Source organism: Orbicella franksi, chromosome 7 (assembly GCF_964199315.1).
Source record: "Orbicella franksi chromosome 7, jaOrbFran1.1, whole genome shotgun sequence".
NCBI classification, from domain to species: Eukaryota; Metazoa; Cnidaria; class Anthozoa; order Scleractinia; family Merulinidae; genus Orbicella; species Orbicella franksi.
In genome coordinates, this window is record NC_138151.1 from 26,879,915 (window position 1) to 26,906,469 (window position 26,555).

The 26,555-nt window shown below is 38.5% G+C and overlaps 2 protein-coding genes across 3 annotated transcripts in view; one reads left to right on the plus strand and one right to left on the minus strand.

The window, feature by feature from the left end:
• The window catches only part of LOC145493877 (telomerase Cajal body protein 1-like), a 9,719-nt gene extending 1,259 nt beyond the window's left edge, over window positions 1-8,460 (minus strand). The window contains exons 1-10 of one of the 2 annotated variants that reach the window (XM_081473356.1): window positions 7,920-8,460; window positions 7,055-7,159; window positions 6,660-6,771; window positions 6,122-6,210; window positions 5,290-5,380; window positions 3,021-3,153; window positions 2,110-2,202; window positions 1,500-1,618; window positions 951-1,054; window positions 337-489 (exon numbers count right to left, since the gene is read on the minus strand). In XM_081473356.1, the coding sequence (XP_081329482.1) occupies window positions 337-489; window positions 951-1,054; window positions 1,500-1,618; window positions 2,110-2,202; window positions 3,021-3,153; window positions 5,290-5,380; window positions 6,122-6,210; window positions 6,660-6,771; window positions 7,055-7,159; window positions 7,920-8,395 (1,475 nt within the window). In that variant the 5' untranslated portion in view covers window positions 8,396-8,460. Of the gene's footprint in view, window positions 1-336; window positions 490-950; window positions 1,055-1,499; window positions 1,619-2,109; window positions 2,203-3,020; window positions 3,154-5,289; window positions 5,381-6,121; window positions 6,211-6,659; window positions 6,772-7,054; window positions 7,163-7,919 lie in introns of both variants that reach the window. The other variant, XM_081473354.1, reaches the window with a different exon arrangement.
• On the plus strand, window positions 8,452-20,113 carry LOC145493871 (F-box/LRR-repeat protein 18-like). The gene is made up of 8 exons (XM_081473347.1): window positions 8,452-8,666; window positions 10,259-11,219; window positions 12,140-12,609; window positions 14,754-14,860; window positions 15,270-15,432; window positions 16,322-16,463; window positions 17,734-17,816; window positions 18,808-20,113. Exons 1-8 carry the CDS (start codon window positions 8,542-8,544, stop codon window positions 18,968-18,970), a joined length of 2,214 nt encoding a protein of 737 aa, XP_081329473.1. The 5' UTR covers window positions 8,452-8,541; the 3' UTR covers window positions 18,971-20,113.
• Window positions 20,114-26,555: the final 6,442 nt, after the last annotated feature.

The following is a 26,555-nucleotide window of genomic DNA, read 5'->3' on the forward strand; positions in this document are numbered from 1 at the left end:
TTAATTATATTTTGAGGGCCTACTTTTCTTTTTGGATGAAGTGAACTGGTGAAAAGAGAGAAACATTTACATGAATATGCCCTTAAACCCATCCCCAGTTTCAGACCAGATTTCTAAATTGTCTGAAATGGGAACATCTGTTCTTAAATTACCATAATTTGTGCCAATCCATACAACTACATACTGAAGCCTCCCTTTTGTTTGATGGCCACTTCCTTTCTCTTCAACAAAGGCCAGATCACTTTGTGCTCATGTTGACCAATGTTAGAAGAACAGCAGTGTTTCAATACTATTATGTACTGGTCATGACTTTTGAGACTTAAAGGATTGTCATACCTGGCACCATTTACAAAGTCCCCATGAGCCACAAACTTCATGACAGGTTGTAGTGTAGCTTCTTTTGTTGTGTCGTCATTGAGAGGAGGAAGTGTAGAATCCCAAATGGAAACACAACCATCGGCATTGCCAGAGATTATGTATTGTCCAGCCCTACGAAATGAATATTAGTACAGCATACATAATAATGGATATTAATACAGTATATATAATAATGAATATTAACACAGTATACAGTGTCAGTGGTCAGAACAGCTGGCTCTTTACTGCAGTTTCTGTCTTAAATTTCTATACTTTTTAATTATTTCCATTTTCCAAACTTGATGTAATTGTGATGTATTGTGCAAAACTTTCCTATCTGCTTTTGTCTTGGGTTGTTAAGAGCGACATGCACTGTGAGAGTGGTGTCTTGGTCTTGAAGAGTACAACATAGTGACCCCACCCTGGCTCAAATTGAAGCACCTGTTGCTGTGCCTCAAACACTTGGTGATAGTTTATTCCTGTTTGGAGGGGACTTAAGATGTCGATATTCCTCAATCTATTGACTATTGAACATTAGCCAGACTGTGTGGTGTCAATTGTATGAAAGTGCATCTGTTATGATTGATTTATACCTGTCAATATCAAAAAACACCCTCTGGTTGGTGTCCACTGAGCGCATCATACAGTACAGGACTGTTCCAGGATTTCGCACATCCCAGCATATAATTTCATCATCCTGTTAAAAAAAGTGCTTCAGATTAACATTCAGAGAGATCAGTGCATACCTTTATTATTGCAGGAAGTTAACATCGGTCTACAGCGAGTGCCTACTACATAATTCTTACTAGTTTTTGTATCATGACGCATCTAGAATTGTTGCCAGTCCCCCAGGATGGGATGCTAGCTACACAGAACTTCCCAGCATTTTTGTCATGTTGCCCCTCAGAAAAACCCTTCAGGAGTAAAGTAGCAAGCCCAAGGACAGTACAGTACTTGGCTCTAGAGAGCTCTTGCCTCTAGAGATCTCATTAGAGAATCCAGCCGACTAAAAAGGCAATGAAAACTGTAAATCTGGACCAATCCGCAAACAAACTCTGACTAGCTGCATTAACAGAGTGTCAATGTTGTGGGGTTTATACAAAAAACTGAGCTTTGGTTCAGGCAGGTTTGCCTACATGTACCTTTCTGCCGCCACTATATAGCTTTGTCCCATCTGGGGAGAACATGACATGAGTGACCCCACCCTGCTGTCCTTGGAGGAGAAAAATTAGCTCACCATCTGAATCTGAGTAGACTCCAACTGATGGTTAAGAAGAGGAAAATTTATTAGAGCTAATTCGTTTAACTTTGCAAATAGTACATGTCACAATGGCTAAAAGCAACAAAGTATGGAATTTTCCTTTGCAGCTTTGCCTCTTGCAAAAATTTCCTTGTGGCCTCATCCCTGGCATCTGTGACTCCACTGATGAATGAAAGCACTCACACACAATAGAGGTTATCCCAGTTTCTGAAGCCATAAACAAGTAAATCTGGTGTATTTTTACTAACACCTAGATGGGATTCTATTCCATAACAAGGTTACCCACTCATGCATACACCTGGGTGTAGAGTGACACTAAGAGTAGTGTCTTGCTTAAGATCATGTCACAGTGACCCAGACTTGGTCAATGAACCCACGCTGCATAATCCGCAGTCCAGCGCACTATCCACATGGCCACCACACCCTCCATTAGTTAATGTTAATTTATCTATTACTTCTCGTTAACTTAATTTGTCAATTCAAATTCAAACCTGATTTTGAATAGGAACCCAAAGCATACATCCCAGAGTTGTCCTGACTGAATGCAATACTTGAAATGATTCCATTCTGACCTTCCTTTTTGACTGTAATGAACAACATGCCAATTACACTCCTGAAATGTGGCATGATTTTTCTGTAGACTAAGGTGATGCACAGTCTGCTCTGTGTTTATCAGAATTGGATGACAAATTGTGATTTTTTAAATTTCTTGGCATATGAAGGGTGTGTTCATTTGGGATGATCTAGATTTCAAACTAGTTTAATTTTCATCAAAGTGGAAGAGCGAATCTGAGACCAACACCTTATTAGACAACTAAATAAAAGAAAATTTGCAACGATCCACTACATGGCGTAGTGGAGACAAGGGTGGACTATGAAGTCTGAGATCAGGTGTTCAAATCTAGGTGAATACAAAATAATGATTAAAAGAGATCTGGGGGTTCAGGTACCGGTAAGGGGGGATGATATGGGGCCCTGGAAGGGTTAGGTACTGATGAAGGTGGGTGGTGTACAGGTTATTCTTTTAAGACCCCCCCTCCTGTCCCTCCCACCCCCCCCCCCACAAAAAAAGAAAGAAAAAGAGTGAGAAAAACTAAATAAACTGGTTTGAAAAAAATTAATCTAGTTTGAAAACATTCTGACCTAAAATACATTTTAAACTCCAGCATTTCCATCCGTGTGCTTGCATGCTTTTAGAAACTTTTGCTTTTGTAAAGAAAACCTTTATTAAGAGCTATATGTCAGCTCATTGTGCATCAGCATCTACAGGTTCAACAACATGGAATGAAGGAGGAGAAAGCTTTTTTTTCTTGACAGGTTTTCCATTCAGTTTAGGAGTTACAATCCTGAGCAACAGAGTAACGCTTATTATCAGAAATGTTTGGTATTTCAAACTGCACACCTGTTGTTGGTCTCTGCTGGAAATCTCTGCCTGGTCTAGCTGTGTCAAAAACTCTGACCATCTTGTTGAAACCACAGTAGATCTGACTGCCATCCAGGTTAAATGACACACAATTTGCAGCAACCAGCTCATCCTAATATCCAAACATTTGACGGAGCATTTAAGAGTGAAAGTGATCATCAAACATTTATGATCTCCTTATGAATATGATCCCCTTATGTACAGTATTATTATAATATAGGTCAAATTTTTCTGACTCGCATTTTGATTGGTTCTTACTTATGATCTATTGGAGGCCAGATGCATAGATGACATCATTAACAATTGTTTTTGTTTTGTTATTATATAAAACAGATAGATTTCATGTTGCAGTGTGTCTGTTCAGTAATAGATCACAGAAGAAGTCAAAATGTGGTAAGAACATCAATCAGTGACACACTAGCCTAACCACATTTCACCACATTTTGACGTAAATTATCTGTGATCTGTTACTGAACAGACACGTGGCAAATAATGAAACAAAAACAATGTCAAGGTGAATTAATCAACATGACATGAGCGTGGGACAAAGAAAAATTCTGAGTCCCCGACAGGAATCGAACCCATGACCTCCCGAACACCGGGCGGGCGCTCTATCCACTGAGCTATGAGAACTCATGGAGAGCAAGGTCATTTAACTGAGTTCATATATGATAGGTGTCCTGCATACTGCTAGGATCAACGCTATCGAATTCATCGTGAGTAGTGATAAGTTAATAAAGATGGTGAATTTTAAGCTCGGTAATGAAATGTGAAGGTGAATTAGTCAACATGACACGAGCATGGGACAAAGAAAAATTCTGAGTCCCCGACAGGAATCGAACCCGTGACCTCCTGAACACCGGGTGAGTGCTCTATCCACTGAGCTACGAGAACTCATGGAGAGCAAGGTCATTTAACTGAGTTCATATATGATAGGTGTCCTGCATACTGCTAGGATCAACGCTATCGAATTCATCGTGAGTAGTGATAAGTTAATAAAGATGGTGAATTTTAAGCTCGGTAATGAAATGTGAAGGTGAATTAGTCAACATGACACGAGCGTGGGACAAAGAAAAATTCTGAGTCCCCGACAGGAATCGAACCCATGACCTCCCGAACACCGGGCGAGTGCTCTATCCACTGAGCTACGAGAACTCATGGAGAGCAAGGTCATTTAACTGAGTTCATATATGATAGGTGTCCTGCATACTGCTAGGATCAACGCTATCGAATTCATCGTGAGTAGTGATAAGTTAATAAAGATGGTGAATTTTAAGCTCGGTAATGAAATGTGAAGGTGAATTAGTCAACATGACACGAGCGTGGGACAAAGAAAAATTCTGAGTCCCTGACAGGAATTGAACCCATGACCTCCCGAACACCGGGCGAGTGCTCTATCCACTGAGCTACGAGAACTCATGGAGAGCAAGGTCATTTAACTGAGTTCATATATGATAGGTGTCCTGCATACTGCTAGGATCAACGCTATCGAATTCATCGTGAGTAGTGATAAGTTAATAAAGATGGTGAATTTTAAGCTCGGTAATGAAATGTGAAGGTGAATTAGTCAACATGACACGAGTGTGGGACAAAGAAAAATTCTGAGTCCCCGACAGGAATCGAACCCATGACCTCCCGAACACCGGGCGGGCGCTCTATCCACTGAGCTACGAGAACTCATGGAGAGCAAGGTCATTTAACTGAGTTCATATATGATAGGTGTCCTGCATACTGCTAGGATCAACGCTATCGAATTCATCGTGAGTAGTGATAAGTTAATAAAGATGGTGAATTTTAAGCTCGGTAATGAAATGTGAAGGTGAATTAATCAACATGACACGAGCGTGGGACAAAATTCACCATCTTTATTAACTTTATCAACTTATCATTCACCATCTTTATTAACTTATCAAAAACAATGTCATGCCCTAGCTAGGAATATTGAAGATGACCCTTTCCTTATCTGATGATGTCTGAAGATTTCAGAGGAAAACCTTTGGAAAATTTCCTGTTGTCAGTCAGTCATAGAATTGGAGCAACTGTCATCATTGACTTACTTTGGTGATACTGCAACAGTAATTGGTTCAACTTTACAAATGTTTGACAGTGTGCAAGTTAAAGTGTTGATAGGTCAAACGTTCCAGCTTAAGATAGTTTTCATCATCCCCCACTGCAGGAGATTCAATGTCTAGGTGTAGCACTGACAGCTGTTCATTAGCAATTTTAGAAGAACTGACATGAAACTTACCAAGTGGTTATAAGTTCTGTAAGTGCATCTTATTGTCCCAGTGAAAGCGTCCCACATGTGGATAGGATGGTCACGACTGGTGCTCAATAAACTGTAATATGTTGGTAATTCGCAAATAAGTCAATGCAAGTGTCTAAAATAAACATGCAAATAGCCATAATCCTTCCAAGGATGTAAAATTCTGATCTCAGGGCTTTTCCATGTTTGCATAAGCAGAGGGTATGTTTGCCAATCTTATATACTGCACTATAAACCAACATACTCCATTCTGTTCTCCCCATCTGAGAAAGATCTGTTATTCAAGTCAGGATATTCCATACTCGTGACCTCTACAGGGGTCTGATTAGTGTCTCCAACATCGGTTATGTCAGGATGTCATGATATTTTCTTCCTTCTGTGGTCTTTTTATCTTTTACTACATATATTGTAATGTTCTTACAACTTTTATTGTTTTCAGTTGTTTATTTTAATTCTACTTTTAGTTGTTCAGGGCACCTCTTGATAACAGCATTTGTTGACGGGGTTTGCCCTGGTTAAATAATTATGTTTATATTATTATTATTATTACTATTATTATTATTATTATTATTATTATTATTATTATTATTATTATTATTATGGGATCTTTCAAGGATCCTTCGAAGATTGTACATTCTTAAGATCTCCTGCTGGACAAGGTTTTTCACTGTGCATGATCACTGATAAAAATGTTTTTTACTAGCTACCTTAATACACACAGTTGTAAAACATTCCAGCCATTTACAGTTGAAGCCATTTGTCAGTTGCCAATTAACTACTTGCAGGCCTCATTTTAAAAATTCTAAAAACATACCAACATGAGTCAGGATCAAGCGATGACATAAAGGGATACCAGCAATAATCATAAATGGTCTCTCCCTCGTGCATCTTTAGTGCTGACACCTTCAAAAGACAAGGAAAGTCAGTGAAAAGGGTAAACTGTGCATATGAGCCAAGTGGGTGCTGCTTATATCCAGTTTCTAGAACATAAAGCTACTAGGAATATCTCTATCCCCCCCTGGATAGGATGCTTGTCCATCACAGTGTACCCCCCCCCCCCATTTATACACCTGGGTGGAGAGAGGCAGTGTGAGGGTTAAGTGTCTTGCCCAAGAACACAACATAATGTCCCCAGCAAGTTGAGCGCGCTAACCATGTGAAAGTGAGAAGTCTAATTACAACTCTGTTGATTAACATTACTCAATTCTATGAAGCATTAAAAAATGCCTTGTGCTTTTGCTGTCCTAAAATCATGTTATCAAGAAGAAGGAAGAGAAGTGGGTGGAGATAGGAGAGGACAAGGACCAGGAGAAAGAAGAAGAGGATGAGGTGTGGTGGAGGAGTTTTCCTACCATTTCCGACAGTCCTTGCACAGCAACCCCACTGTATAATTCCACTGGAAGATTAAATATTCTAAGGATGTTATCATCACTGTTTGTCAGTAAACATGAGCCATCAGGTGACCTTCAAACAATGTAGGAAAAAAAGGCAAAGTATAAATAATAAGAATAAAATCTTGTACACTTCTCAGCATGCACTCTACACTGCAATTAAAACTCAAAGCTCTTGGAGCAAAAATACATGTAAACCTATTCAGCAGGTCTCCAACTTTCATTGGATGTTACTGGGACTTTGAATACAAGGTAATATGACACAGCTTGTTGAAATTCAAACTAGTGGCACAGGAATCCCACTCTCCCCTCCCTTCTGTCCTCTGAACGTTGTTCACCATGATACCTGCACTCACCATTTGCAACCCTTAAGAAAGTTTGAAGTTGAGATGTCAAAGTCTTGCCAAGCTCCTGTCACTTGCTGTGGAACTTCACTGAAGTTATAGTGAACTACAGAGTACCTACTGAGGCAAGACAGAATTGCAGTGCTTCAAGTTCAAAATGACCATGAATGTTTTATCCTTGTTCAATTAAACAGTTACCTTCATTAGGAATAAGAACTGCACCCTCATCAAAAAATGGTACATGATTTTCAACTTATATATTTGAATACAGGGGTAACTCTGTCAGAATTGTTCTTCCCATTGTCTTTCAACCAATCAAAAGGAAATGAAATGAACTGAATGGAGAGTTTCTTTCTGTACGGTGCAGGTAACCTGTGGGGTATCAGGGTGTCACGTTTTAGGAAGTTACAACACTGCTTACTGCATTTCTGAGACAAACAGGGACTGACAGACTGTGAACCCAGTTTGAAATATTTCCCTAATGGCAATCTAAATCACAGTTTGAAATTTAAAAGAATCATAATGGAACCAACCAACCTCTCCCTCTCCCCAAACATGTACACAACCTCCAACTCTTCAGTAAAAGTGAAGAACAGCTCCCAAGAAAGTTTAGAACAGTGAATGGTTAATACTCAGGTGACAAGCAGCCAAAAGTTAGCCAATAAAAAGACCAACAGTGAAATGAAAGTTTTTATTAATTAGGCATGAACATATGCACAACCAACTGTTGGCTGTCAGTAGACTGACAGTAGCCTGATCTTTTTTTTTTTTGGCGGGGGGGAGGGGGCGGACAGGGGGCTCACCTGATGGTGGACTGGTGGCCAGTTCATGATCAGGTAGAGAAAACAATTTCAAGAACAAAATTAAGTAATCTTACACTTCACCACTGCAGTTGTCTTCTGATTCCATTGGAGTGTCCCTTTCAATGTCGCGATCATTTGATTTATCCCCGCAGTTTGCTGTCCTTGAATCAACGTCGTCTTTATTTTGATGAAGATTTTGATCAGCCACCTCAGCAACTTCCTGGTCTTGCATTGGTGCGCCTCGTTCAAGTTCGGAATCGATTAATTTGTCCTCTAAATGGCTTGATCTTGACCCATCCCTGTCTCGAACTCCATTTTGAACAAAGGCTTGCTTATCAACCTCGGCGGGTTGCTGACACACCGTCAGAATTTCAACCTGATGAGCGACTCCACTATCTGCAACAGAATCTTTCGCACTGGGATCCTCTGTTCCTTTCTGAGGACCAGTTGCCGGATCTTGCGGACAATCGGACTCTTCTCCTACATTTTCTACTTTATCAGTTTCAGATGGCCTATCTAAGTCACCAGAATCGATTTCGCTGGACATCATTCACACAAAAAGAAGTTAAGAAGTTTGTGATCATTCGGCAACGATGTCCGCCATCTTGACCGTGAAAACCTGGGAAGAATTTTTAAGTTTCGTGATCCTCTTATATAACCTAGTCTCTGAAACTTCCGTCTTCTCTTTCCACAAAGATGGAGTCACTACCAGAAGAAATGTTATTCACAATATTTCAAAATCTTCATCCGTTAGAACTTATACACTTATCACGAGTGAACCGACGCTGGCATGACCTCGCGCTAAATCCTCGACTTCACAGGTTTTGAAACGATTTACGATTTTTAATGTAGAAAAATAGACCTTTTCACGGTTAATTCTGACGCCATCTTTCTTGGGACGACAAAAATTTCGGTGAATAATCTAATGTCTAACAGCTCATGGAGAATTCGAATTCTGAAATACTTATGAGTTTAAGGTGGCTCTCTAGAGTATTAACGAACACCCTCCCTATAGAGCACGAGTTAGAAAAGGAAACTTAGTTAATTTCTCTTTTTCCTGTAGAGATTTACTAGTACGGGTACTGTTAAAATAACGCTTATTTTTTGGTTGTCAATTTTTGGATTAAGGCCGTTACCATGGCAAAATATCATCTAATGACAGGCAGATATATTCTTTATTTTGGCTTAAACTCCTTAATATTTATACTTTCCTTTGGTGAAATTTTTTCATACTTTTTCCACATCATGGAAGTGATATTGCCTGACATTTTGAATTGGTAAAAAGTCAAGGTTGTCCAGACGGTTTTTCCAATATTCTGTAATTTGTCAATCTTGTGAATATATTAGATTAGCTCTGACAGGTTTTAACAAAAATACGGTATTTTATAGGAATTGTATGTGGTTACAACTGAGCCAGATTAAAAAAAAAAAAAATTCACTGATAGAACGCGAGAAAATTCACTGTCAGTTTTGCTTTTTGTACCCATATTGACGTTATAAAAATCGAAAAACACTTACGTTTTCCTTTGAGTGTGTACAGATTACTTGAGCTTTCATCCTATGCGCATGTGCAATTGTAAAACTATAGAGAGCCACCTCAAACTAAAGATACCAGGTAAAAGAATTTACTGGTCACATTTGAGGGAAATAACCTAATTAGAGTAGCCTCAATTTTTTCCATACATTTGTCTTTAAAACTGGGTCACAATTCGCTGGAAAATTTAGAGATACAGTAGAACCCTGCCTCATGACCACCCCGTTAATACGGCCACCTCGTCATTACAGCTGATTTATTCTGGCCTAAAAAGAGGCTTAGTCAGTCATTTTCTTAAATTTAAAGAACCCCTTTAATACGGCCACCTTGTTAATACTGCCAGATTTTTGTGGCTCGTTGGTAACCCGATTAACGGGGTTCAACTGTATTTGTATGAAAAATCAAGTGCAATTCCTCATCTCACATTAACTTTATGTTCTTGAAATTTCATCAAAAAACCTTTTGGCTGGCTATCTTTCCCTTGTAAGTGATAAAATCTTAAGAACGTCTATCACTCTCAAATTAGTGGACTTCAGACTTTGAACTTTTCCCAAATATTTGCTCTAATTTTTGTTGTGTTTACCTCCCAATCAAATTGAACATGATGATGATAGATATACAATAGCCTCAATTTGGTGCAAAAACATGTTCAGATATTTGTCCGCGGACATTTTAACTATCTGTTCTGAAGGTCGCACAGTTTTCCAAGAGTGAAGCTCGAGAAAAACTGTGAGCTAATAATAAGACTAATAAATTTCTGGTGAATGCGTAATGTGAAGTATTTATAATAACCTTCATGAAAGCAAAATACAATGTAAAGGCCATCAGGGTAGATGTTGATCACCTTAGCACCTAGTGACTGTACTTCTTTCTTTTCAGATTTGTGGACCTTCATGGCAAGCTGCACCCCTCCTCTGCTACGATCTGCAAGTACATCAGCAAGTACAAACATTCCCTACAAGTATTAAATCTGCAAGAATGTTACTGGCTAAAAGGTGGTGCCCTTTCCAGTGCACTGCAAAAGTGCAGAAAGTTGACATCTCTCAATGTATTAGGTTGCAGTGTCTCTAAGAAAACCCTTTGTTCTGTTTTGAAACTGAACAGTAATCTTACAACTTTGGCTTGGTCTATTACTGCTAGTGATCTTTACCTACCTCCCACCCCAATTTCAAGAGAAACTTTTAGGGACATAATGGTGTCTTTCTGTAGGGGACTTGCAACTGGTTTTGCGGGTTTGGATCAACTGATGATTCGGTTTCCAGTGCTTGTTGATAAGTTAAAGTTTTTTGTGCCATTTGTACTTAACTTGGGAATGCCGCTCATTTGCCGTGAACTAAGTCTGAAAAGATTTGCACTCCAGTGGTTTGATGTAACAGAGAGAGCCATTCAATGTGTTGAGATTGTTATTGAAGGAAGTGGCCTTCAATTTCAGAAAGGAGAACAAGTAACAGTCTCTTTGTCAAACACTACACCCCAGTATAATCATGATCATCATTTAACTGGTCTACAAGCAATGTCTTTAAGGGCAGCAGGTCCCGAGCTTGAGCGTGGAACTCTTCATACATTTGTTTTGCCCCATTTTGATTATTTTGTGCAATCTGACAATTGCAATGAGCACATCGAAAAGTTGGCAACTAAATCGTCAATAGTTAACATGGATTTGGGAGCACTGGGTAAACAAGATCCAGACCGTTTGACTGCCATTCTCGCTGCACAGTCATTGAGATATTTGAATCTTACTGGAATGGACATTATTGGCCATATGTTGCAAGTGATTGCAACTTCCTCGCCAAACCTCAAGATTCTCAATTTACAAGATTGCCGAAATTGCCTCACACCAGTAAGTCTGTAAACTACAAAATTATTTGCTTTTGATCTAATGAATAGTTTCATGGTTCCTTGCATGTCCAACCTTTGGTGTGAGCATAAAGCAACGTTTTTGTCTTTTTGCTGAACCACATTTTGTAGCTCAGCATTTTGATAAAGCAGAATGGCTGATGCCCAGATTTGAGCAGGATATCAAATCAATTTACACCCAAATGTCGAATTTATTTACATATCTATACTTTTGTATTTTTATTAGGGCACTTACACTACTTACAATACTACAGGTACTTACAATACAACACAAAATGGACACTACTTCAAGCTAGCAAGCTACTGACAGTTACTTAAGATTCAATATAGACATTACTTACCATCTACAGCTACAGCTACTTATAAAACCATGTCAAAGACTACTTACAATACACAAGACTATATTACTTTATTAATAATTATTAAAAATATATACATGTATGGGTTATTGACCAATTGTAAGGTCAAGATGGCTGGATATTGGCCAAGTTCTATTTTTGCAAGTTAATGAACCGAGATGGAGTCGCAGTCCATAAACTTGCAAAAAAAGAATGAGGCCAATATCAAGCCATCTTGACCAAACAAGCATGGTCAATAAAGGATTTATTATATGGCTTTTGAAGAAATTTTTCCTGTGGGACATGGTGGGTAGTCCCGAGCAGGCAAGATAGCTCCATCTTGCCCGCCAATCACAAGGCAGGATTTGAGCCATCTTGCCTGTGCACCGAGCTAGTCATACATATAATAAAACTGATTAAAACAGTTTAGATAAACTTTCATATTATTTTTCCTGATAATGAAGTATAGTTAACTTAATTAACTATTGGTCTGTCTTAGGAATCAAAATGTTAAGAATATTATCAGTGGTAGTAAGTGAGATCAATATTTTCATTCTTACTGTAGATTCAAGGGCTGGAATCATTGGCACTATGCTGCACAAACATGACTCAGTTGAACCTCAAGGGAGTTCACTACAGTCAAGATTCTAAGGAAAAACTAAATAGCTTCATGGAAATTATCTCCAAATTCACCAGTCTTACTTCTCTGAGCATTTGCAACTGTGTGCTAGGTTCAGCTGAGAACAAGAAGAGTAGCAAGCGTGGCTTTAAAGAAGAAGTGGTAAAAAGAACCAAGAGGGTTTGCCATGGAAGGAATCTTCCTGGCTGCCAGTCAAGTTGTGATCCAGTAACAGGCTCAAACAGTGCCGCAGCTGCCAATGACATACAAACACAAACACCTTGCTGTGAGTTACGTGGTGTGGGAACTTTTGATTACCTGACTCAAGTGTGCAGTAAAATAACAGAATTTGAACTCATCCGTACTTCATCACCAGGAACCACATTTGTGAAGAGTTACTACAGGTCATCTAATAGGTAGGCAAAGTCTGTACGAAGTCTGAGTCGGGCCAAGTGGTCCATTAAATGGAGTTGAACTGAACATAACTGAAAAACTTTATTTAAACTCACTGGAGTAATCAGCAGAGCTCGAGATCATTTAAAATCAAATCTAATACAAGCTATAAGAACTATGCACATTATGCATTAAGCAGTCAGAAGGATTTTACCCCTTCAGCACAGGATGCTACATGGTTACCCTCTCCCAGCAGCATTAAATTTGTGAGAATTTGTGGTCGATGTTCAAGCCCTGGCTGAGTGAAGGACATTGTGTTTTGTTCTTGAGAATTACACTTAACTCTCACAGTGGCCCTCTCCACTCATCTGTTTAAATTGGTACAGTTGAACCTCTCCATATGGACACCTCTCTAACATGGACAGTTTCCTATGTACAGTGTACCAACAAAATTCTCATACATTTCTTCTAAAAAAAAGCGTCTATAATACGGACCCTCTCTAAAACGGACAACGGACACTAAATCTCGGCTCTAGGGAGCAAATTCATGCACATTTAAACTCTCTATTATGGACACTCCAGAGACCAGGTGTTGATAATTTGTGGTAGTGGCTAGCGGCTTGTCTATTTCCTCTTCAATGAAGGGAGCAAAAAGTTTATATTCAGCCGAAACTTTCCCGCGTTAGTTACGTGTAAAACCAATAAATTTGTGACACAAGAAACTTCACAAATATCGCTGCAGACTCTGTGGCACTTAATGAAACTGCCAATTAATTTCATCAGTCTTTGAGGTGACTCTCTCACCGATGCAGGATATAATTTCGATCTCTACCTTCAAAACTGCTCGTTGAAACGCCCCTGAGTTGTATTAATCGATAGCATTGTATTCTAGTTTGACGTGAATAAGAACGAACTATTCCGTGACTGGACATGACTATTTGATAATAAGATTAGTTCTTGTTTTTCTGTGAAATGAAAATTTGCGTTTGGAATAAAACAAAATCGTTCCTCTTCGATTTTTCATGAGATATTTAGCTTTATTCCATTTATCTCCAGCATTAAGTAAAAAAATACACATCTTTCTTATATTTTTGAAGAAACAAGGGTATCATGTTGCATAGCTCGGCGAGGAAAACAAAAGTATCATGTTATGTACATTGGAGTGAAAAATAAAATTGTCATATTTGCCACTTCTGCAAATTATTGAATTTGAAATGACTAAAACTCAGCGTAAAACATCACAATAAAATTCAAAGCCGTCTTGATAAACGGTAATAAATTATTGTAAGTTATTTTTGGACCTTGAAAGAAAATACAAACATGAAACTTATACGATGCTAAGATTACGTCTTGTCAAGTTTATGTCTGCTCATATTCTGCAAGGGGAAAAGGTCTAGTTGACAACCAAGGGAGAGAACGGAATGGTTAAGGACCTCTGTGACTACTGTATCAGAGCCGTAAATTATACTCTGCACTATCTGAGATCGCCTCACTAACTTTTAAATAGATGTTTTTATTTTTGAAAGAAGTAGAGAAATAGACCGGAGAAAAAATCGTCCGATCTTGTATCAAACCGGTGTCACGACAAAACAAACTCGAATCTGGCCCGTTCAGCCCCTTATTCGCTTGTACTAACAAAGCAACAGTAAGAGAATAGCGTAATTATATGAGTAACAAAACTAGCAGCAAATGCCACATTTCAGTGACTTCAAAGTTTGGCAAAACAAAAGGTTTCTTTTTTTTGTTCAACAAAAGATCTCCAAAAGATACCCTTGGAAAACTGAGTTTTTTGCATAAGTTATTTCTCGAAAACGAAGTGCAAATCAACAAAAACAATTATGCAACGATGCTTTTCATGTCAAAACAAGTCAGTCTGCCAAAAATGAGCTCGATCCTGCAAAAAATAAAAATCGGCCTAAAAAGCTATATATGCCCTTTTTGCACGAAAGCCTTCAATTGGTACCAATACCAGAACATGCCAAAATGTTAGTTTTGAAAACTTTACAAATGCTAATAAATAAATACTCTAAACTGTCAGATGAGAGTTTAAATTGCTAACTGAAACTTACATTTGTTGCTGCTATTGTTGTTGATATATTTTGAATCAAATAAGATAAATATTTTGTGAAAATTATTATTCTTACCAAGAATTTTCTTTAAATTTCAGAGCTCTGGCAGAACGATGCACTGAAACTTGTTACACAATTAAAAGCACATATGACACTTTGGCGTCAATTGCCAACTGGAAAGGTTTGAAGAGACTGACACTGGCAGGTTTGTAAGGAACTAGGTCCAGTGTTTACACAGGGAGAGGGTGGCTGGGGTGTTGTGCAAGCTATCAACATTTCAGTTTTCTTTTCATTTGACCTCTCTCTGCACTTCCCTGGACAACCCTCTGGAAATGCAAGTTTAGGTTCATACTACCCACTCAGCTACCTAATTTCTACAGCTGTCAGTTGATTTGGCCTAGGTGTAGCTGTGGGGTTTCCTGGTAACAGGTTGAATCTACATGTACATGTGACTCCTGACTTTCCCACAGTCTTGATTCTACCCTCATTTTACACTTGCTTTTTCTGACATAAAATTTTGTTATCAATTTATCATTATTAAACAAACTGACTGGTCATTTGCAACTATGCAATTTAAGAAATTATTCCATGTATTTTTTGTGTGTTTTCTCTAGCGCCATTCATGCAATGCAGTTTGGATTGCCTTGTTACCATAGCACAGAACTGTTCCAATCTTCAGTTCTTGTCTCTTGCAACCTTGGCTAATCTCAGTCATTCAGGGAATGTGGCACTTCTTCAAGAAGCTCTTTCTTGTTGCCATCAACTAAGAGACTTCAGGTAAGATTTGTATGGTAGCTGTAATAGTACCCTTTGGAGAGGGTACTCTCTTGTATGGGCTGTACAGGGAGTTGCTGCCAGATGATAAGGTTTTTGGCATTACTTCGGCCCTGAAAAGGATAATAATTTTATTTGAGTCCGTCCTAAACTGGGTCTGATCATGTCCTAAACAGGGTTCATGGTTGCACAGTTGCTGTCATCAAAGATGGTGTATACAGTGCTCAGCAATCTGAGATTGAATATGTTTGCCAATATTTAGCAAGTCAGCATCTAGTAATTTTCAGGAAAAGAAAATAATTGTATTTGTTGTCAGTATGCTTTAACTTCCAACAGCTCTCTGTCTTTAGGTAATTCCATTGGAAAAGGAGTGTTGAAGAAATTCTCAAACTTTATCCACTTGATAATCCCAGAATAGTACCTAGCTAATGGTTATGTAAGAGGACCCTTTTAAGACCAAGGAAGTAATTTTTAGCACTAGGTGGTCACCCTTGGGTTCCATCCACTTAATGTCTGCTCTTAAAGTTTCTTAAGTCAACAATTAATAAACTTAAACCTCAAGATGCTAAAAAGCAACAAAGAAAGATTTTTTTCTTGACATTTTGCTCTTGCATTTGTCTTCTGTGAAACAATTGAAATTCTGTTCAGTATCACCATTCACAGATTGAAAATAGAGAAAATCCATACCCTTCTCGTGGGAGTTTTTTTGGTTTCAAAATCCCCTTCGGTTTAGCTTGATAGTTTTCTTTAAATTTTTGGCTTTTGAGATCCTCACCCCCCCTCAGAGTTTCCATTGACCTTCTATGGGGTGGGTATGGATATTTTCTGGAACTGCACATTTTTGGATTGTATTCCAATAACACACTGAAGGGATGAAATGATTTTTTTCCAGACTTGAACAACCACACTTCAAAATCACTGAATCATTTCTGTTGTCACTTGGAGAATCAAAGCATCTTGAACGTGTTTGCATCATTGCAAGGCATGGTCCCATGAAGATAGATTCTCGAGTTGTTGTCTCACTATTCGAAAAGGTATTAAATATAAGATGTCTGAGTAGACCACTTAAATATCTAACCTAAGTCAGTGAAAATGGCAGTCAAATTTAATTTAAAATACAGTCGAACCTCCAGTAAGTGACCACCCAAAATGTCAAGCCTAGGTGGTGGCTTATGGCAGGTGGTCGCTTATGACAGCATAGACCATATTGGGTCATAATTTTACCTCATTAGCATATGGTAACTACAGAGACTTACTCTCTGTTTTAAGGTTTTATTCGTGCAAAAAGTCCATTTCGATAAAAACTCTGGTACTTCCTATTGAGAAATTGCCATCTCTTGTACTACCAAGGAATGCGATAATGTTATAACACCTTATTATCCAATTTATGCTCTATTGTCTGTCCAGTGATCACTTACAGAAGGTTAGAAACAAAAGAAAATTCCAAACTTTCGGCTTTAAAGTGGTCCTGGTCGCTTATGAGAGGTGGTCGCTTACAGGAGGTTTTAAATGTAGTGATTTGATTTGGAAACTTTGGGTAATTTGGAAAACTGGTCACTAAGGAGAGGTGATCGTTACAAGACCTGGTCGCAACCAGAGGTTCGACTGTAAATGTATTTTCTCCCCACAAGAGGCTCTCATTTGCTCTATCTTTTGCTAGCCCTTTGCTATTTTAATGTGTGATTCTTATTTTCTAAAATAGGAAGGAAAATCATAAGGTACTTTCCTAAATAAACAACTAAATTACTCAGTTTATCCTCTTCTTACTCTCAGCTTTGATTTCAAAATCATAGGGGCTAAATGTTCAGTAAATGATATAATAATGATTTATGTAGAGATTGTAATTACTTGCACAGAAAGAAATGATAGTATTTCAGCTGAACTGCAGGCAGAGGCTCTCTATGAGTTTATTTTTCAGAATTCTTTAGTGAGCAAAGTTCTCAAGAAGTAATTAAACAATAAGTTAACTTTTTAAAAAGCTGGTTTGATTTATGCTGGAAATGTTTAGCTTTTCTGCACTCCCACGATAACAAAGCTTTGCCGGAAAGCTCTAGTTTTTTGAAAGCGAAACATAAGTTTAAAATCTTCTGGGTGATGGTGACTGCAGAGAAAGCACATCACTTTTACAGTTTTCTTCAAAACTGAGGACTAAGGAAAAACAATTTCTCGATTAATAATATTTTGATGTTCCACAGTAACATACGTCTAGGTTTTTAGCTTCTAACGCAAGAACTCTTTGAATTTAATGGTAATAACAGTTACCATGGAACCAATTTATGATGTTGTTCTATATCTTTCTTACAGTGTTGTAAGCTGTATTATTTTCAAGTACTCTGTGATATAACAATTAAAGCCAGCAAAGTCATGATGGATTCTGTGAAGCAAAGGTACATTTCAGACTCATTAATAATTTATAAAGTTCAAACAAAGGAAATCATTATTGTTCTGCATTTGGATTTCTAATCATAATATTTTATTAGCATACAGTTGTAACATTTTATTTCCCCATTTTCTCTTCACTGTTCTCTCATCTCTCTCCACACGCATTGCTTACCTACGATCTGACCAGTTACTGAGGAGCTTCATAGGTCTCCAATGTGTGAAAAGGGCTTAAGCTACATAGCTCTCTGCATGCATCGCTTACTTGGTTAGAATCATAGATCTGCAATGTGTGAAAGTGGCTTCAGCCACATCGTTCTCTGCACGCATTGCTTGCCTATGATTCTTATCAGTAACTGACCAGCATCATAGGTCTGTAATGTGTGAAAAGGGTTACAACCGCATAGCTCTCTGCACGCATTACCTGCCTATGATTCTAATCAGTAACTGACTAGCATCATAGGTCTGTAATGTGTGAAACGGGTTACAACCGTATAGCTCTGTGCACGCATTGGTTACCTACGAGTCTAATCAGTAACTGACTAGCATCATAGGTCTGTAATGTGTGAAAAGGGCTACAGCTGCATAGCTCTCTGCACGCATTGCTTGCCTATGATTCTAATCAGTAACTGCCTAGCATCATAGGTCTGTAATGTGTGAAAAGGGCTACAGCCGCATAGCTCTCTGCACGCATTGCTTACCTATGATTCTGGTCAGTCATTTACTAGGAGTAATCGTATATTAAGGAGTGCGTTGGATACGTTGTGTGGCTGCCGTCTGATGGGGAATGCTATTGTTGCTTTGTGCTTCGATGTGCATGATAAGAGCTACATACAAAAATTGTTCAGCATCTGTTTGGAAAGCCTTATAGGAATATAGCGCTCTGTGTGCATCACTTCCCTGGACCTGCAATGTATGAAAAGGCTTCAGTGACATAAACCTCTGTATAAATTGCATGCTGACCAATAATTGGATGCAAAATGTGTTTTTATCTTGCAGGTTTGTAGCAGCACGTCCAGGACTGATTGTGTCTATAGTTCCATTTCGTCACTCTTCTACTCCCCTCACCTTTCAAGTCCAGATTGTCAAGTCTGTTCCAGTTGTTCATCTTAAAGAGTTGTTTCTATTTGGAACTTCTGTTGCAACCAGTGTTCCTACCTGACTGGAAAAGGAGACTGAAGAAGGAAATTAGCGTTTTTGTTAAAATCTGTGCTGTGTAACCAGTTTCAGGACTGAAAAAGTGCAATGATCACTTAATTACGTGACTCTTGAAATATGTTACACTGTTTAAGTGCTGTGGTCAGTCTCTTCTTCGTTAGTATAGAAGAGAGTAGAATAGAATAAAATAGAATAGAATAGAAACTTTATTAACGTGTCAATTGAAAAAATACCTTGTAGCCTGAGAAAATCCCATGCTAATTTGGAGTCACAATAAATAGAAAAAAAAGAAACAATTAGAAAGAAATATTCAGAGTAAAACTTTTTAAAATGTCTAATAATAATGTATGTAAAACTAGTAATTTTGTGACAAAAGAAACTTCGCAATTATTGCTACAGGCTCCGTGGCACTTACTGAAACCGCCAATGAATTACATCAGTCTTTGAGGTGACTCGGTCAAGTAACGATCTTTACTTTTAGTTCTTCTCGTTGAAACGCACCTCAGTAATATAAATCGATAGCACTGTGTATTAGTTTCACGTGGTTTAATGGTTAAAGCCAAAGGTGGTAACGGAATAAAAACTTGTTATTCCATGACTCGGCGTGACTTTTTGATAATTAGATTAGTTCTTGTTTATCGGTGAAATGAAAATTTGAGTTTTGAATGAAGCAAAATCGTTCCTCTTCCATTTTTCATCAAAATTTTAACTTCCTCCAAAGTGATTATTATAATCGGTTCCAGTCAAAGACCCACATTTCACCCTTAACTCACCATAAGAGTCTCCAGTAGCTCAGTGGTTAGAGCGTCGGGCTAGATCACGAGGGTCGTGGGTTCAATTCCCATCTGGAACTCGGATTTTTTCCGAGTTGATGTCATTTCTACATTTAATTTTAACTTCATTCCATTTATCAACATTAATCTCCAGTAGTGTGTAAAAAATACACATCTTTCTTAAATTTTCGAGGACACAATGGTATCATGTTGCATACCTTGGCGAGGAAAACAAAAGTATTGAGTTACAAACGTTGGCATGAAAGTGCTTGTTCCTCTTATTATATCTCTCAGTTAGCACGCGCGTTGTGATTGGTCAATTTAGCGGGCCGTATTCTACTGTACTGGCCGCTAAAATATAAAGCTGTTTTTGTCAACATGTTTCGTGATATATCGCCAAGTGTTCTTAACTTTTATAGCAAGTAAAAGTTTAAAACTTTCGTTTACTTCTAAGATTGTGTATTAAAACCTGCAAACGACTTACGGTGATTCCTTAGTAAAAGAACCCGCCATAGATTTCCGTTGAAACTTGGTATGCTGTTGTTACAGGACAAAAAGATATTTAAAACATAGTAAAAAAGAGGGGTCACCGTGCCTGTTTTCACGCCACAATGCTGACAAATACGGTTATTTAGGTGATTTTTGGTCATCTCCGTGCGCAGTAAAATAAGCTCGATTATTTTTTAATGCAGCGGGTTATATCACACAGAGTTTGACTTCCTTTGATTGGTTATTCATCTACGTCCCAGAAAAAATGTCTTCAAATACCCTGCATGTTTTTATCCTTAAAGGAAAAATAATTTGGACATGCGCTGTTGGGCCCGTCATGTCTCCCTCTGTAGTATTTATTTCATTTGCTAAAAAAGTAGCTATAGATTTCTGCTAATGTTTTTCTCCGTTATTGAGGATATTGTTCTCATTGAAATTATGAAATAAAAAGTGGGGGTCACCGTGCTCGTTTAAAAGAAAAGGAGCATTTATTTCGCTATCGAGCTTAGGCCCGGTTAATACGTCGCATTTCTGCCGTATCGAATTCAATTCGATGAATTAAATTCGACAGAAATTCGACGTCTGAATCGGCTGCCGCATTTCTGCCGCACGTTCGACTGGTCTTGTCGCATTATCCAGCAGAGATGCGACACCGATTCAGACGTCGAATTTCTGCCGTGTCGAATCTAATGCATACATTATGTTAATGTTTGAGCATGCGTAAGTGTTTTCCTGCCAAAGAAAAAGAAGAAACTTGGCCATTCTCGACCCAAAGCAACCTGAACATATTGCAACACATACTGCTCCGTTGTCAGCCTTTTCCTTCTTGTTCTATTGGCGGACAATTTTTCGCAAAATTAAAGTCCTTCGTCGCTCGGTATTTGCGTCCGCCATATTGAATACTTCTACGTTTAAAGCATTTTCCGCTGGCCGACATACCCGACAGTATAAATTCTGAATTAAGTGCGACACAAATGCGACGTATGAATCCACAGTCGCATTTCTGTCGCATTTAATTGAATTGAATTCGACACGGCAGAAATGCGACGTATGAACTGGGCCTTAGTTTGAGGGAAATCTCTTACGTTTTGTACGCGCACGCGCTCATCTGCGCGCGCTAATGACACGAAAATCGTGCGCAGTAGGGATGCGCAATGCAATAATAAGGAATCACTTTAAGGTGGCTCCCTATAGTTTTACGATCGCGCGAGCGTTGAGGAAGTAATCTGCGCGCGCTCAAAGGAAAACGTCAGTGTTTTTCGATATTTTATTACGTCAACATGAGCACAAAAAGCAAAACTGACTGTGAAATTTCTCGCGTTTCCTTCGGTGAAACTCCGTAAAATTTGGCAGATTGGTAGTAAATATTTTACTTTAGTCGGAGCTCGTTTTTCAGGGAAATCCATAAGACCAGATTTTTCGGTAAAAGACATAAATTTGAAAATATTGAAAAAACTGCCTTTACAACCCTTCTTTCTTCGTGTTTAAAATTCGTATCCCGCTGGAAGCGATGATGTAAAAAATCACAAATAAAGCCATAAAAACAGTAAAAAACACATTTGCTTGGGTATTTATGATTTAAGACTAAATCCCAAAACTTTAACAGAGATGATAGTAAAACACTATTTAATCATTGCTTATTACATGTAATAAGTTTGAGAGGACTAGGTGTGAAAGCGAATGCAAAAACAGCATTCAAAACATAACACTTGCGCGCGCAACGCCATAAATGATTACCCTATGGAGCCACCTTAAAAGTAACTTAAGGTGGCCGAACACAGTTTTCGCGCGCGCTTTTGCTGATGCAATTCAGCGCGTGCATAAGGATTGCAAAAAAACAAACATGTCAATAGAGCGATCATTTTATTTACTCAACACCTGCGCTAGCTGTGCTATTTTTCTCGATAATTGAACGAAGCGTATTGATGGCTTTAGTCTTTTATTACAAAGATATGTTAGAAAAGGTAACGATGCAAAGAACCCAGCAATTCTCAGCTTCTTCTTTCTTACCGAAAGAACGCGTAGTGAGTCAAAAAATTGCGATTGAATGAAAATTGCACTCTCGGAAATACGCCTATTTCTCGAGAACCACTCATTAGAATTTCACGAAATTTGGCACGAAAATACTTCAGGAAATAAGTAACTGGAGTATTGAAAATAATTGAACTTTAACAAGAGAAATTCTAGATATTCAAGTGAACCTTCAACAAGGGATAATTAAAGATCTCTCTGTTAAATTATTAGCAAAATGGTGTTAACTTGTGAGAATCGTTACAAGCTTGTTGCATGCAAATTATAAAGAAAATCTAATGACTAGATTTTCTGCAAATAAACAAAACCGATTTTAAAGGCCTATTTATATTAATTCACGTTGCCATGGCAACGGTACATACGTCAGCTTAACCATAAGAAAAAACATAGTTTGTGTTGTTAACTTGCTTGCTGCCATTTTTGACGACCGAGGGATCAAGGATTTGAGAGAAAAAGGTGAATGAAACACAGATATCAAAAACTGTGTTCAGCCACCTTAACAACGATTTCAAATTGTCTCGTTTTGCTTTTAACGTGCGTCAGAAGTTTGAAGCCGTTCCGCGTGAATAGAAATCGTTTCCGAACCCGACAGACACACAGTAGCGATATAGTAAATATCTCACTAACCTCGTTTTCTCGGTCCGTACTGTAAGTTACGGATCTTTGTTTTTCCCCTTCGATTTATGGCCCGTGCGCTTCGCGCTTGGTCCATAAATCGATGGGGGAAAAACTCGGTCCGTAACTTACAATATGCACCTCGAACTCGATTAGTATTAAGAGGTATAGAGAACGACAGGTGTGAGGAGCAGTCTGACTACTGTACCAAAGCCATAAATTACATTGCACTATCTGAGATTGTCTCACTAGTTTTTTAAAAGTACTAATTTAGTGCTAATTCCTTCTGGAATACATCACTCTGTAAATGTTACTAAAACTGTTCGTCCTCCAAACATTTATTGCCACTTTCCGGTCAGAATTTCATTTTTACCTCCTGTTATGACTTAAGTCATGCTAAGAGGTTTAGAAATGGACCTCGAATTCACTCTCTCAGTCCATTCTGTTAGACAGTACTAAAGCATTAAACCTGGATTGAAAAAGATTTCCACTACCTCTCCTCCTAGGTTTGCTTTTGTCCCCAAAGTTTCAGTACGAATTATATTGGGGGGTAGGACAGAGGCGCAAATTAACAAAAACACAACACAAGGGGCAATCGAAAAAAAAATAGATACATAATACCATGAGGTAGCTCTAAGGAACTTTTGATTAAATCTCTGTAGGTGCTGAAATCTAACGGTTTCAGTTAGAGATCAACCAGTGGGTCCTTTCGGGAAGGAAATCAGTGTTGAATTAGTGATAATCATAGTCTAGTACGGTGTCACAAACTATTAAATGTGTGTGGGACTTAAATTAAAGTGTAAGGGTAACATCGGAGGAAACCCACTGGGAAACCATAAAAGAACGCTCGGGTTACGTATGTTACAACATACAGGGAAGGACTAGGAAAAACGTAAAACGCAAACCGGAAAACGGAGGGAAAAGCTCGTGGATTGAACAAGAAACTTGTGGCAAAATCTACAAGGAACAATTGAGCGCATAGGAAACACGCGGTGTCAGAAACAAAGCAGGTAAGGCGAATATTACAGGGACGCCCGGAGAACCATGAAGGAATATATTGGAAAACATAAGAAAACATGAACCGAAAATTCGAGGAAAGGCCCGCGGAACGCACGGGCAGCCGAGATAAATTGCACGATTCAAACAATGAATGCACGGAGTATCGGACAAGAAAAGGCATTGGGGAACCCACAGTAAATAAACGGAAAATGTAAGAGAGAACTCACGGGGAACGCATGTGTAACAGACGGGAAAGAACATGGGGGATCCCACGGTGAATGAACAGGGAACGTAGGAGAGACCCCACCAGAAAACCGAGGGGGATCGCACTGGGTTGCGCATGGAGGAACGCACACAAAGTGGAGTCCCGCCTTACTGCTATCCTGTTTATACGCCCACCTCGTTATTACCAGCACTCATATTCTGACCCGAACAAAAGCTCATACAGTCGTGTTTTCTAAAGCACCCCTTTGATACGGCAAGATCTTTCTGGCCAGTTGGTGATAAGATTAACTGAATTCCACTGTAGCTCAACGCACAAGGAAAGACATAGCCGAACGTAGGAAAACCCATGACAATGCACGCGAAGCGCATAACGGAGGGAGGTCACGACGAAACGGACGAGATAGGACATAAGAAAACCCACTACAAATTCACAGTCGGTGAGGGAGACCCACAGATGAATGAACGACTTTGCGTGTGGCGGAAAGCGCAGGGATTAGAAGGGGAAATGGAAAAAGAACGGTAAGAGAAAATGCACAAGGGAATACACGGTGAAAAGAACGATCAAAAGCCCGCGGGGTGGCGACTGCAAGAGGAAAGTAAGTGGGAACCCATCCAAAGAAAATACCTCAATTTCGTTTTGATGCCCTTCAACAACATTTAAAAGTAATTAAGTAATACAAATATCAAACTTTAAACTGTTAAAAACGGTTTAATTATAGTAGTTCTTTTATTTTTTATTTTTTTCTAGCTTGTACCTAATAAGCATTAATTCGCAGGTTTTCAGAGGAAATTTAAAAACCTACACAAGAAAAGAAGAAAGTTTTATTTAACGAAACACAACGTCCGCGTGAATCAGTCTTTATAAAAGCTTAAGGTATCTAATTTTACGTATTACTGTCTTATTATATCTCTCAATTAGTATGCCCGCTGTGATTGGTCAATTTAACGGGCCGTATTCTACTGTACGGCCCGCTAAAATTTAAAGCTGTTTTTAGTGCCAAAATGTTTCGTGATTTATCGCCAAGTGTCCTTAACTTTTTGAGCAAGTAAAAGTTTAAAACTTTGCTTTAACTTCTGAAAATGTGTATTAAAATGTGTATTAAAAATTTATGGCCCAAGCGCGAAGCGCGCGGGCCATAAAAAACTCGGTCCGTAACTTACAGTACGGCCCTCGAACTCGGTTAGTAAGAGGTATTTAATAAAGTCTAAAAATGCAAAAATATGGAGCGAAATTGATATTTTTGAAGTGATACAATTGTTTTGCATAAGAATTAAAATGCAAGTCCTGAAAATATGTGGTGGCGTTTTTGTCAGCGATTGGTTCTAGTTTGTAATCAATATTCATAACTGCTTGTGGAATTTGCGTCAAACTAAACACTTGGTCATAGTGTGAAGACGTGGATTTATGTGCTCCTGGTGATGTCGGATCTAGCAATGTTCTTCCTTCGAAGAAGATAAAGCAGGACGAGATAGAAGTATTAAAATATTAATGGTGAGGGTACGTTTCAATCGTTTTGCTCTTCACCAAACGGAACAATTTCTACCTTAGCTTCCTTAAGTTAAGTTCCACCCTTCGCTCACTATTTTCTTTACCGTGCTGCACACAGCTTCGTCATAAACCAGATAGTCGTAGTTTTGCTTTCACTAAGATGAAACGTTTTAGCGAAAGGTTTAACAAATGATTCTTGCGAAAGTTTTTATAAGATACCTTGCGCTGAATTTGTTTGATATTTCCGTTTCTTCTCGCGTTGCGTATTGCTCCCGGAAAGTTGGAAGCCGTTACCACGTGCAGCCGGTTCATACGAGCTCTGGTCGCTGCTTGCCGTGGTTGTAATAGTGTATCTTGGAAATACATTTGTCCCGAGAAAAAGCTTATGTTTCTCTTTATTGTCTTCTTTTTAAGGAAAGGAAATGGCCAAACGGGGAAGATGGAATTCGTTGGTATGACCCGGCGAATGAAAGAAATCAAAGAATATATTGATATTCACGAGGAGTTAATGGTTATTCAACATTGGAGATGACAACGAGATAAGAATTTTAATTTAATAACTTTCGATTAAAATGGTGGCAATATATTTGAAGCTTACGTTGTAAAGATTAGTTGTAGAGGTTTTTTCTGGTAGAAGTCGTGTTATACCATATCTAGTTTTTTTTTTCGGGCGACTGATATATATTTTTCAATAGCTAACCTAGGGTCGCAATTTATCCGAGATCTCAATTCTGGTAGCCACCATTTTGGTCGACATGATTTCAGGAAATATTTTAAGTGGATAAACAACGTTGAGTTTTTACGGTGGCACTGTATTTGACAACACCATCTACATTTTGCTTATTAAATCGAGTACGTTTTATTTCGGAATCGACAAAGTAATGTAACATTGGGTGTTTTTTTTAGGCAAAAGGACATTTTTAAATGGCCTGTACGACAACGAAAAAATTTATTTGGCAACAACGAAA